The sequence below is a fragment of the Oncorhynchus clarkii genome, chromosome 4 (assembly GCF_045791955.1).
Source record: "Oncorhynchus clarkii lewisi isolate Uvic-CL-2024 chromosome 4, UVic_Ocla_1.0, whole genome shotgun sequence".
Lineage (NCBI taxonomy): Eukaryota > Metazoa > Chordata > Actinopteri > Salmoniformes > Salmonidae > Oncorhynchus > Oncorhynchus clarkii.
In genome coordinates, this window is record NC_092150.1 from 55301771 (window position 1) to 55314918 (window position 13148).

General features: G+C 42.9%; 1 protein-coding gene across 3 annotated transcripts in view; it reads right to left on the bottom strand.

The window, feature by feature from the left end:
* Positions 1–11750, bottom strand: part of LOC139406951 (hippocalcin-like protein 1) — a 22968-nt gene extending 11218 nt beyond the window's left edge. The window contains exons 1-2 of one of the 3 annotated variants that reach the window (XR_011634044.1): positions 11574–11737; positions 3794–4385 (exon numbers count right to left, since the gene is read on the bottom strand). Coding sequence is in view for 2 of the 3 variants with exons in the window: in XM_071150144.1 (XP_071006245.1) it covers positions 3794–4171 (378 nt within the window). In the remaining variant the exon portion in view is untranslated. Of the gene's footprint in view, positions 1–3793; positions 4386–11423 lie in introns of all 3 variants that reach the window. The other 2 variants (XM_071150144.1, XM_071150145.1) reach the window with 2 other exon arrangements.
* Between the last annotated feature and the right edge of the window lie 1398 nt (positions 11751–13148).

A 13148-nucleotide genomic window follows, 5' to 3' on the forward strand; every position in this document is an offset into this window, starting at 1 on the left:
GCAGAAGGAAGAACAATTGACCTTGGGTAAGAGAGTTGCACAAAGCTCATAAGGTTTTAGAAACAACATTCTTGAATGTGTATACAGTCTACCACTAATGACCATTAAACAACAAAGTAACTTCCAAATAGCGCCTTTAACAAATAATACAATATTCTCTGTCAGAATGGAACTATTCTACTAGTTACCTATGCAGTCAGGTTTCCACCTGGAAAATTCATCACGGTTCTCTGGCTTTATAAAAAAACAAGGTATTTGAGCCTAACACCAGTGAGACGGGAACTGAAATTTCCATCCCTAACTATAACATTTTCTGACAAGATAGAACTGCCAAAGGGGGCGGAGTTGCAATCTACTACAGAAATAGCCTGCAGAGTTCTGTCATACTATCCAGGTCTGTGCCCAAACAATTCGATCTTCTACTTATAAAAATACACATTTCCAGAAACAAGTCTCTCACCGTTGCCGCTTGTTATAGACCACCTTCTGCCCCCATCTGTGCCCTGGACACCATATATGAATTGATTTACCCCCATCTATCTCCAGAGCTCGTACTGTTAGGTGACCTAAACTGGGACATGCTTAACACCCCGCCCGCCCTAAAATCTAAAGTAGATGCCCTCAATCTCACACAAATGATCAATGAACCTACCAGATACAACCCCAAATCCGTAAACACGGGCACCCTCAAAGATATCATCCTGACCAACCTGCCCTCCAAATACACCTCTGCTGTCTTCAACCAGGATCTCAGCGATCACTGCCTCATTGCGTGCTTCTGTAATGGGTCTGTGGTCCAACGACCACCCCTCATCACTGTCAAACGCTCCCTAAAACACTTCAGCGAGCAGGCCTTTCTAATCAACCTGGCCCGGGTATCCTGGAAGGATATTAACCTCATTCCGTCAGTAGAGGATGCCTGGTTATTCTTTAAAAGTGCTTTCCTCACCATCTTAAATAAGCATGCCCCGTTCAAAAAATGTAGAACCGGGAACAGATATAGCCCTTGGTTCACTCCAGACCTGACTGCCCTTGACCAGCACAAAAACATCCTGTGGCGTACTGCATTAGCATCGAATAGCCCCCGCGATATGCAACATTTCAGGGAAGTTAGGAACCAATATACACAGGCAGTGTATATTTTTTTTCAAACAGAAATTTGCATCCTGTAGCACAAACTCCAAAAAGTTCTGAGACACTGTAAAGTCCATAGAGAATAAGAGCTGAGGCTAGGAAACACTGTCACCACCGATAAATCCACCATAATTGAGAATTTCAATAAGCATTTTTCTACGGCTGGCCATGCTTTCCACCTGGCTACCGGTACCCTGGTCAACAGCCCTGCACCTCTCAAAGCAACTTGCCCAAGCCTCCCCATTTCTCCTTCCCCCAAATCCAGATAGCTGATGTTCTGAAAGAGCTACAAAATCTGGACCCTTACAAATCAGCTGGGCTAAACAATCTGGACCCTCTCTTTCTAAAATTATCCGCTGCAATTGTTGCAACCCCTATTACTAGCCTGTTCAACCTCTTTCGTATTGTCTGAGATCCCCAAAGATTGGAAAGCTGCCACGGTCATCCCCCTCTTCAAAGAGGGAGACACTCTAGACCCAAACTGTGACAGACCTATGTCTATCCTACCCTGCCTTTCTAAGGTCTTCGAAAGCCAAGTTAACAAACAGATCACTGACCATTTCGAATCCCACCGTACCTTCTCCGCTATGCAATCTAGTTTCCGAGCTGGTCATGGGTGCACCTCAACCACACTCAAGGTCCTAACGATATCATAACCGCCATCGATAAAAGACAATACTGTGCAGCCGTATCATCGACCTGGCCAAGGCTTTCGACTCGGTCAATCAGCACATTCTTATCGGCAGACTCAACAGCCTTGGTTTCTCAAATGACTGCCTCGCCTGGTTCACCAACTACTTCTCAGACAGAGTTCAGTGTGTCAAATCGGAGGGCATGTTGTTCAGACCTCTGGCAGTCTCTATGGGGGTGCCACGAGGTTCAATTCTCCGGCCGACTCATCTCTGTATACATCAATGATGTCGCTCTTGCTGCTGGTGATTCTCTGATCCACCTCTACGCAGACGATACCATTCTGTATACTTCTGGCCCTTCTTTGGACACTGTGTTAACTAAACTCCAGACGAGCTTCAATGCCATACAACTCTCCTTCTGTGGCCTCCAACTGCTCTTAAATGCAAGTCAAACTAAATGCATGCTCTTCAACCGATCGCTGCCCGCACCTGCCCGCCCGTCCAGAATCACTACTCTGGAAGATTCTGACTTAGAATATGTGGACAATTACAAATACCTAGTCATCTGGTTAGACTGTAAACTCTCCTTCCAGACTCACATTAAGGATCTCCAATCCAAAATTAAATCTAGAATCAGCTTCATATTTTGCAACAACGCATCCTTCACTCATGCAGCCAAACATACTCTCGTAAAACTGACCGTCCTACCAATCCTTGACTTTGGTGATAGCCTCAACACTCTACTCAGCAAATAAGATGCAGTCTATCACAGTGCCATCTATTTTGTCACCAAGCCTAATATACTACCCACCACTGCGACCTGTATGCTCTCGTTGGCTGGCCCTCGCTTCATATTCGTCGCCAAACCCACTGGCTCCAGATCATCTATAAATATTTGCTAGGTAAAGCCCCGCCGTATTGCAGCTCACTGGTCACCATAGCAGAACCCACCCATAGCACGTGCTCCAGCAAATATATTTCACTGATCACCCCCAAAGCCAAATCCTTGTTTGGCCACCTTTCCTTCCAGTTCTCTACTGCCAATGACTGGAACAAATTGCAAAAATCACTGAAGCTGGAGACTCATATCTCCCACACTAACTTTGAGCATCAGCTGTCAGAGCAGCTCAGAGATCATTGCACCTGTACAAACTCATCTGTAAATAGCCCATCCAACGACCTCATCCCCATATAGTTTTTTTTTTTTGCTCCTTTGCACCCCACTATCTCTACTTGCACATTCATCTTCTGCACATCCATCACTCCAGTGTTTAATTGCTAAATTGTAATTATTTCGCCACTATGGCCTATTTATTGCCTTACCTCCCTAATCTTACTTCATGTGCACACACTGTATATAGAATTTTCTATTGTGTTATAGTCTATATGTTTGTTTATTCCATGTGTAACTCTGTGTTGGTGTTTGTATCGTATTGCGTTGCTTTATCTTGGCCAGGTCGCAGTTGTAAATGATACTTGTTCTCAACTGGCCTACCTGGTTAACTAAAGGTGAAATAAAAATACATAAAAAATGGTCTGAGGACTTTAACAAGAGAATGTGTTCACTTGTGTCACCACCACACACAATCGCCTGAGTCAACACTGATACGGGACATGCTGCTCTGGCCACAGTGGGGGGGGGTCATATGACTATGATTAAGGGAAACTAAAGTAGAAGGAGTTGCAGCCAATGTCCATGGTGAAAATATGTTTACGATATCATGGACGTGAGTAATAAAGAACGTATCATTCATTAGATTAAACACAAAGACAAGTAAAAAAGAAGACGCTGAAGTGAGCAGAAAACATATTGGAGGGTGTTCTGACTAAATCCACCTGTAAAATCCACCACAGGAAGTTAGCAAACACTTTTATCCCAAGCAACTTACAAAACTGTAAGCTATCCACAGTGAACATATTCATAGTATGTGGTCCATGCAGGAATCGAACCCTTAATGATAACTGCAGCATGCTCAGTTTCTAATCCATTGAACCACCGGAACCAACTCATTCTCATCTCAACTCACCTGTACGATCTCCAGCATCTCAGCCCGGCTGATGTAGCCATTCCCATCCAGGTCATACATGCTGAAGGCCCAGCGCAGCTTCTGCTCCAGGCCGCCGCGCGATGTGACACTCAGCGCGATGATGAATTCCCGGAAGTCGATGGTGGCATCGCCGTTGGTGTCGAACGTCCGGAAGACGTGCTCAGCAAACTTGGAAGCGTCGCCATACGGGAAGAAGTTGGCGTAGATCTTCTTGAACTCTTCGACTGTCAGGTGGCCCGTTGGGCAGTCTTTGAGGAAGCCTCGGTACCACTCCTGGAGCTCATGGTCGGAAAACTCTGTGTTTTCGCGCAGGTCGTTCAGCACTTCAGGCCGCAGTTTGCTGTTCTGTTTCCCCATGACGGCCCACTGGAACGGGGTTTCAAACCTCAAGGGCCTTTTCTGTTTAAAGGAAGGTGAAATTAAATGTGGAGCCTCTCACAGTCAGCTCTGCTATTAGTCTTGGAACCTTATCTCCACCACGCAGGACTGTAGGTCCCCTTCTGCTCTCCTTACGATGTCTGTCTGCTGGCTGGCTCGCTGGCTGCTCAATCTGCGTCCTCTTCCTCTGTTCCTACGGGAGATTGAACACTCTTATTAGGAACATCAAGTGAAACACTCAAGTGATAAATTGGTTTAATCCAAACCGCATCTGGATGTTGCATTATACTGTAACTCGAGAGGTAGAAGAACCACCTCAAATAGCCCAATGTTGATTCATATTGAATTATGGTTATTATAATGTTTGACTGTAGAGGCTTTAAACAGCCTATGAGCAGCGGCAGAGTGATAATGATAAGATGACAACTGAGATGTTCTGAGTGCCACATGGGAGGGTGAGGCCTGGTCTCCATGGACACCATTTACATCCCCTCGCAATGTGAGGATTTATTTATTGACCGTTCGCCAAGTGGTGGAGGGAGAGTGTCCGGGATCATTCTAGGCTTCAATAACTCAGTCTGTTGCCTCAAAAGGTCAGCACGGCACAAGAAGCTAAGGTTGTTACTTCAGAACTCAGGTAACCATTAGAAAATCCAGGCACCTAAGTTAGGATGCCACATGGGAGACAGTCACACACACAGGCATGCGTTTTCAGCTGTATGTGCATTAAATGTTACTGGAAAAGTAACACATAGGTGGAAAAACCATCATGCATGCACATGGCACACATTTAATGACACGTCATATAACACTTCCACTCCCTCCGCTTTACCCATAAAGCTTTTATTGGCCAGAGAGAAAAACGGTCACGTGACCCTGTTCTTGCTTTACCTCTCTTTCTCTCTCTCTCTGTTTGTCTTTTTTTCTCTCTCTCCTCTCTGAGATTATTGGCCCAGGACAGATTATATCAGAGACCGGAGCGGAGGACAAAGGAGGACAGCAACTAATTGTTCGTTTGTGTCTGACTGTGCTCCAAGAGCTTTCTAGAAAGAGTCGAGTTCACACTCCGAAATCTTTAATGTAATTTCCTGCAGTTTCCTAGGTCTGAGTTGCAATTACAATGCAAGATGAGAGCTCTAAGGGGGAAAGCGGACTGGGAGTTGCCTACATTCCCTCTGACACACCAACACCACCCTTAGCTTGGTTTGCCAGGCTTACAGGAGTGCACAGCTGGGAATGAGACACCACACACACACACAGCCACAAACGCACACACACACACACACGAGCACACGCCCATCCAGAACCCGACCACACCCCCTGGCCCAGAGCATAACAGGACCAGGATGCAACTGGCAGCACGTCCCCTGGACTGGGTCGCATGGTCACATGGACAGTTTTCCACTAAATCTCACTGTGGTGGCAGGGCCAGGACAGACATAAACACGGGCGTTGCTATTTATTCTCTCCCTGCACACAAACCCACAGAACATCCAAAAAGTGGGGGATATCCCCGGTGGCTGGTTTGTTCTAATTTTAAAGTTGTGTAGAAGAACACTTACACTCCAAAAGATGACCATGGAGTTATACACTTATGCACTTATTATACAGTTGTATGATAATGCATTCCATTTCTATTGCAAAAATAGCATGTAGTATTTTCAAAGATGGAGATTTGCTTGATAACAATGCAGGTTCACACACAGTGCAGGACAAAAGATAACTGAAAGGTTGATAGGCATAGGTTTGTAAAAAGCAATGGGAGACAGGCGCAGGAATGCGTAATATTTTTTTGTTACTGTACCCAAATTATGGTGTGCCATGTAAAGGCAAGGGGACGAAGACCAAACAAACACGTAACAAAAACACAGGGTAGTAACCCAAAACAAAAGAGCGACGAGTACCTTGAATAATCATCTGCGCAATCCACAAGGGCACGAAAGCACAAAACACACAGCACAGGTACTCACACGCACCAACGGACATTGTAACAATAATCGACCCCCAATGGAAACCAAACGGCACATATATACAAATACTAATCCGTGGGGATAGGGGACAGGTGTGTGTGATGTGTGACGGGCTTTTACCACGAGAAATTGCCTTGAGTCAAGTTTAGTGCGACATCAGTCCAATACGGTTTGTTTGCATCCCCGTCTTTGTTAGAGAACTTGGGACTATAAGGTTCTATCTGTATTTTTGTTCTGTTAGACATAGCCTTATTCTATTCAATGTTCTCTATCCAAATACAGTAGGACTCCATTTCGTGCAGACGGTTTGTTGCGCTATCTGAGGTAAGATTATACTTTTCCACTCAATTCAATGTTTTTTTTGGTTAGTGTGTGTTTTTATTTGCGGATAGAACCACACTTTGTATATGTTAGGGGGAAAATAACAGGCCTTACTAAATTCACATATGACCGCCAATGAAATCCATTAGGCCTTTGTTTTGAGATTGTGAAACAGGTTATCCCTAATGAGCCTAGATTCCTTCCTCAGCCCTATGGGCCATGGTCAAAAGGAGTGCACTACATAGAGAATAGGGTGCCATTTGGGACACAGAAACATCTGCTTATCCTCTCAGTTACACTGCAACAGTCTTTCCCTTGTCGGTCTGGCTCTGCCACTTACTGTAGTCTGAAGAAGCCGCCCAGCCCCCATCCCTCTCAACTCTTCCCCAATAACTATGGCTGTTATGGTTCCACTTTTTCCACTAGCTAATGAGAATGTTTCACACAGCTTCCAGATTCCACACACTCACACGGCATGTGTTTCCCCTAAGGCCAACTGGGAGTCCTTGCCCTGTCCCACCTCTGACTCCCCTAAAGTTCCACTCGCAGGCATACAAACATAGTTTTTCCCTTGGATGCCACCAACAATAGGATCACACAAGACAATCATTAGCCTTAATGTGTCCAAGCTGCCAGAGCTAATTTATCCATGCATCCAGGAAAACCCCATAAACCTAATTTTAGTTAAAAAGTGTGCATGTTTGCCTGTGTACGTGCGTGTGTCCGCATCCTCTCACACTGACAGGTATATTAATTATCATCATGTCCAGTAAATGATACATTAAACATGACTCTAGTAACCCCTAACCTCAGTATCGGCGATCGTTGCCTTAGAGCTTGCTATGCTAAACATATCCCCTGGCTACAGGTAGGCTTAGTGACATCATGACATGACAGTGTCAAAATATCTCCCCCCCCCCCCCCCCCCCCCCCAACGTAAAGCACCATATTTCTCCAACTCCATTCAACCAGATGACCAGTTAAAACAAACAGCCGGCTGCATACCCCCGGAATAGCATTGTTGTTAATGGCGCTCCATTTAATGATGTCTGTCAAGGGGGTCAACATGTACATCTCCCATCGCTGAATACTGCTGCCAAGATGGATTAAACTGAGAAAATATTTGGGCCGTCTGTATTTATGGTAGCGTCTTGATAGGAATGCAAATGACGTAGTTTCATGTGATGTGCTTTGGGCAGAGAACCAAGCTTGAAACATTCTGAGTAACAGTCTCTAGCTAACATTCCATATCAGCAATCTCAACGTTCAATATGTGCTGGATTTACAGTGGAGTTGCTCATTGGTTGTTGGAAATAACATTCATATTTTCCATGAAAACATGTGGAGCCTCAAAATTACTGCAATTCCTAAAAAGGTTGGAATTGCAGTATATATTTACTTTGGACAGATTGGTTTCATCTGGACAAACAAAAAATGGTTGCTTAGCATACAGAGTTCAAATATTTGCATAATCGTTGTGATTGGAGGACAGCTGTAAAGGTGATCGAATCAGGATCAAATCCTTGGTTCTCCTCGAGCTCATTAATGATATAATATTCATACTTAAAGATGGCAGATAGGCCAGTCTTTTTGGCAAATGGCATGAAGTACAGGGAGTGGATTAGCTAAAGAGACTAGTACACAGGCTAAACTTGACAGCCTTCTAGCATTGAAAAGCTCATTACTTTAGCGTGCTGTGAAGCCGACTGTGCTTCAATGATGTAGGACTAGGATTTTATTGGTAATGTGTAGGGTACTAGGGCCCGATTCCGACTTAGGAAATTACGGCTTTCTTACACAAGCCTTTCCTACGCATTTCTCAGTAGTTGGTATTCAGACTTACCTCATTAACGTGCGTAACAGGCTTTGAGTGCACTGAATATATGTAATTAAATCGCTTAAAACCCTCCCACTTGCTGACCAAAAGATTTTCTTGTGGAGTTTTCATTCAATAGGGTTTTCAGTATATTTATTGCCATCCCTTTAAATACAATGTACATTTAATTACAATTTTGTTGACAGATTAGAATACATTGAGAGAACGGGTTCAGAAAATAGGGATCAATGAAAGAATGCCATCTATGCATCTTTTTCTCCGTTTCAGCACCAACTGGTAGATTTAAAAAATACTCTGATCTTGTAGATTATTTAGGCAAGTTTTAGGGTTAGGAAAGTATATACTGTATGATTCATTAAAGATGCAGAAATCGCTCCCGCCATTTCCTGGTTGCTAAAATTCTAATAGTTTGCCTAATTTCAGTTTATGTGACAAATCAAGCAAGTATAGTGTTGACAATCATTGTACCATCTAAACCGCTGTGAAATATATTTTCCATAACCAAAAATATTGTATTTTTAGCTGTTTGAAGCTGGTGTACAAACCTGAAAGTAAAAGACACAAAAAGAACGGGAAGCATATAAATAGTGCACATATAACAAATCTACTGCTTCTTAGACTTGCTTTTGATGAGAATGACATTTCTATAACTCACATTTCTATGTGAATTTTGTCAGGTCGCCCAAAAAGTTACACAATGCAGATTTAAAAAAAAGTGACATACAAAATATATGAATGAATAAATAAATACAGTGGTTTGCTTCATCCTGAAATGTGTCATATTCAAGTTCAAGCCATGAAATATTTGAAGGTGGAAAAAAGTGTACAATAGAGGTTGAACAATAGTCCTATAAATCTAGCCTAATTCTCACTAATAATAGAACTGTGTGACAGCGGTCCAGTCATCGTGAACCGTGCACCAGGCTTAACCTGCCACGTGTGGTCTGAGTTCCATAATGATTCAAATAGGCTACTTATGCTAAATGATTGCACAACGTTAGCCTGAAATGATCCAGACGTGACAGAAGAAAGATGAACGGAACGTAATGGAAGGATGCAAATGGAAGAAAACTAATACTAAAGTGACAGTTATAAATGGATTTGGGTATTACTGGCAGTAGCTCCCGATCGTGGCAAATCTTTAACATGATTGTTTTACAAATTGTAAAAGAAAACGGAGAAAAGCCCGGGGCATAGGCTATAATTAAAACATTCTAAAGAGCTTACATCAACTCAGCAGGTTCAGCCATACATAAACCTAGAGCTTGGGTGTTCAAATGTCATCCATGCAAATTATGAGGGCACACAATTAAAATTTGGAAATAATGGCACAGCTATTTAGAGCCTATTTCACTGTGGAGAAGGGGCCGCAATACATGTCATGTTGATATGATTTTCAGTTTGCTTCCATGTGGCTGATTTCACATTCATCTCCAGTGATCATAAGGAAACATAATCTAAAACAATTGCTGTTTTTACAATCCCCTTCTCCAAAGGGATTACTTATTTTCCTAGCTCTTTTAAATAGCTCTTATCCATTTATAAATTGCACTGCATGGACAATGCTGTTATTTCTATCAGAAAAAAAATGAAGTAGAGTCTTTTTCCACTTGGAACCGGCAGGTTCGCTCAACCTTATTCATGGTTTGCTCGCACATAAAGGTGGTGGAGTTATCAGGGAATTAAGTCTTGGTCAGAATAGACACACCTCCACCACACCTTCATTTCTTAGAGCTCCATCCTGAATGAATAGCAGGGTGAATAGCATGCTATTCTAATGCTTAAGTTGTGGGTAAGAATGTTCCTAGAGAGAAAGGTGCATAAAAAGGGTATAATGTTCAAAGGTCGGAATCGGGGCCTAATGAACTGGTATATGGAGCAGGAGGATGGTGGCACCTTAATTGGGGAGGACGGGGTCGTGGTAATGGCTGGAGTGGAATTTGTGGAATGGTATGAAATACCTTAAACCCACTGTTTCCATGTGTTTAATGCTATTACATTCCATTAGCTCCATTCTGTGCATTATTATGAACCGTTCTCCCCATGGCAGCCTCCACTGATATGGTGGATTAACTTCAAAGTGACTTGGTCACACCTCTCCATCAAAGTTGACTGTGAAGAGACTTTTGAGAAAAACTAGGGAAGGAGGTGACCCAGTATTTGGTTGAGAAGGAGAAAGGGCATTTCCTAATCATTCTCACTTCCATCCGTGAGTGTGAGGTTTACTGAGGCAGTGTCAGAGAAAACCATAAACTGTATCGGGAGTAGCCTATAGTCCCTTGACACACCCGTCTCCACGGCAACACCAGCAGTGCTAAGGCTGGTTTATGCAAGGGTAAGAGGCAGTAACTACCCAACTGGGGCACAACTTCAACAGGGCACAGCGTTCAATTCATTGCAGACAGAAATGGAGCGTATAGAACCGCATAGTAGTTAAGTGTGTTATTTCTATAAATTATACCTGTTCTGTCTCTAAATAAATTATAGTGACTTGAAAAAAAGACTGTCAGATATGACACAATGTGACAATATATGCTGGAATACGACACATCATCATCAGTGAAGTGGTAAAAAAAAATAGGTGGTTAAACTCTGATCACCGGTCGCGGAAAAAAAAATCGCTCCCTATAGGCCTCCTTTCAAAGCAATTTTCCCCAAAAGGTGGATAAATGGTAGGTCAGAAAAGTGTGTAAACTGCATTTACCCTCCACTACACCACTGACTTCATCCATTATCTTCCCACATTTTGGGATTATAAATCCCTTTATAATTCCTGAAAAAACTATAACATACATTTTGACAATTGCCACAACAGATAATATGCCATTCTATTTTCCTGGTCCATAACCCCATATGAGATTCTCTCTGCTCCAGGCAAAAACACCACTGTGCCAAGATAAGCTACATACGCATATCAGATACTGTTTCTCACCATGGCAAGAAAGTTTCCATTTTTTTTAACTAGTCTGAAGGACGCGTAATTACGCACGTAAATGCATCGCCAAATTAGTCACTGATTGAACCAACATCGAGTACATAAACCGACAAAAATAGATATCGAACTGTCAACAAATTCAAAGTTTTATACTTGGTCCTGGCTTACGATGTTGTATTATCCTTTGAAGACGGTTAGGGTTATCCAGTCCTGTCGTGTCCAAGATGCTGCTCAATACCGTTAACGTTTATTTCTAACGCTTCAATAGAAAACTCCATTTAAGCTATTGGCAAAAGTAAAGTAAGGTTACCCAATTACCTTGAGATGGTATAAGCAAACTTATACAACTATCTTTTAAGGAAGTTTTCAAATATATTCAGAGATCGGCATAAAATTCATCGTTCTTCATGCAGCGCAGTTTCATCATTTTACAGAGATTCGACTTGCACGGCTGTTCGGCTTTCACCGGACTCGCCCAGTTCCCTGGTGGGGGATGGCCGTTCCAACAAATTGCAATCGTATTTAGTTTAGCTGCCTTTGAGTGGCATTTGCTAGGCTATAATAAACGAGCATTTTCCGTCAATGGAATCTGTGTATTTATGTACAGGCATACAATAATAAATACTCGAATATGTATGTCCAATAGGCCACTCATGCTTGGATATAGAACAATCCACACTCATATACAGATACAGTAGTGAGAATGTAATTGTAACTGCTGGGTCGAATATGTGGTCAAATGGCAGGTTAGCTGATAGGTGTGGGTATTTAATTGCACATTCTGGATTTGTTTAAACTTTAGGTTTTAGTCCTGCAACCGTCGATTATTGCACTCATTATTAATGTTATAAGAAGTTCGGACTACTTTACTATAGTAAATAGTTAAACACATGCCCTGGGACTTTGGAAAATTGTGCTAAACTATGTCAGTGTTTTTTAAACCTCACGTTTTGGGCTGGGTGTTTGTGTCAGTGTGTATTTCATGCATGCATAATCTATGAGCAGAATTACTGGGGTGTTCCGCTGCCCAGGCCCTGAAACCTGCCAGATCTTACAACGCCTGGATAGGTACAGTGCATTCAGGAGAAAGCATTCAGACCCCTTGACTTTTTCCACATTTTGTTATGTTACAGCCTTATTCTAAAATGGATTCAATTGTTTTTCCACCTCTCACCAATCTACACACAATGACAAAGCAAAAACAGGTATTAAAAATGAAAAATCATATTTACATAAGTATTCAGACCCTTTACTCAGTACCTGGTTGAAGCACATTTGGCAGTGATTACAGTCTTGAGTCTTCTTGGATATGACTCTACAGGCTTGGCACACTTGTATTTGGGGAATTTTCCCCATTCTTTTCTGCAGAGCCTCTCAAACTCATTGCTGCACAGCCATTTTCAGGTCTCTCAAGAGATCGGGTTCAAGTCCGGGCTCAAGTCCAGATCGGGTTCAAGTCCGGGCTCTGGCTGGGCCACTCAAGGACATTCAGAGACTTGTTCTGAAGCCAATCCTGCGCTGTCTTGGCTGTGTGCTTATGTTTGTTGTCCTGTCCCGAGAACTATGGAGCAGGTTTTCATCAAGGATCTCTCTGTACTTTGCCCACTTCATATTGCCTCGATCCTGACTAGTCTCCCAGTCCCTGCCGCTGAAAAACATCCCCACAGCATGATGCTGCCACCTCCATGCTTCACCTTAGGGATGGTGCCAGGTTTCCTCCATATGTAATGCTTGGCATTCAGGCCAAAGAGTTCAATCTTGTTTTTTTCAGACCAGGGAATCTGGTTTCTCATGGTCTGAGAGTCTTTAGATGCCCTTTGGCAAACTCCAAGCGGAGTGTCATGTGCCTTTTACTGAGGAGTGGCTTCCGTCTGGCCACTCTACCATAAAGGC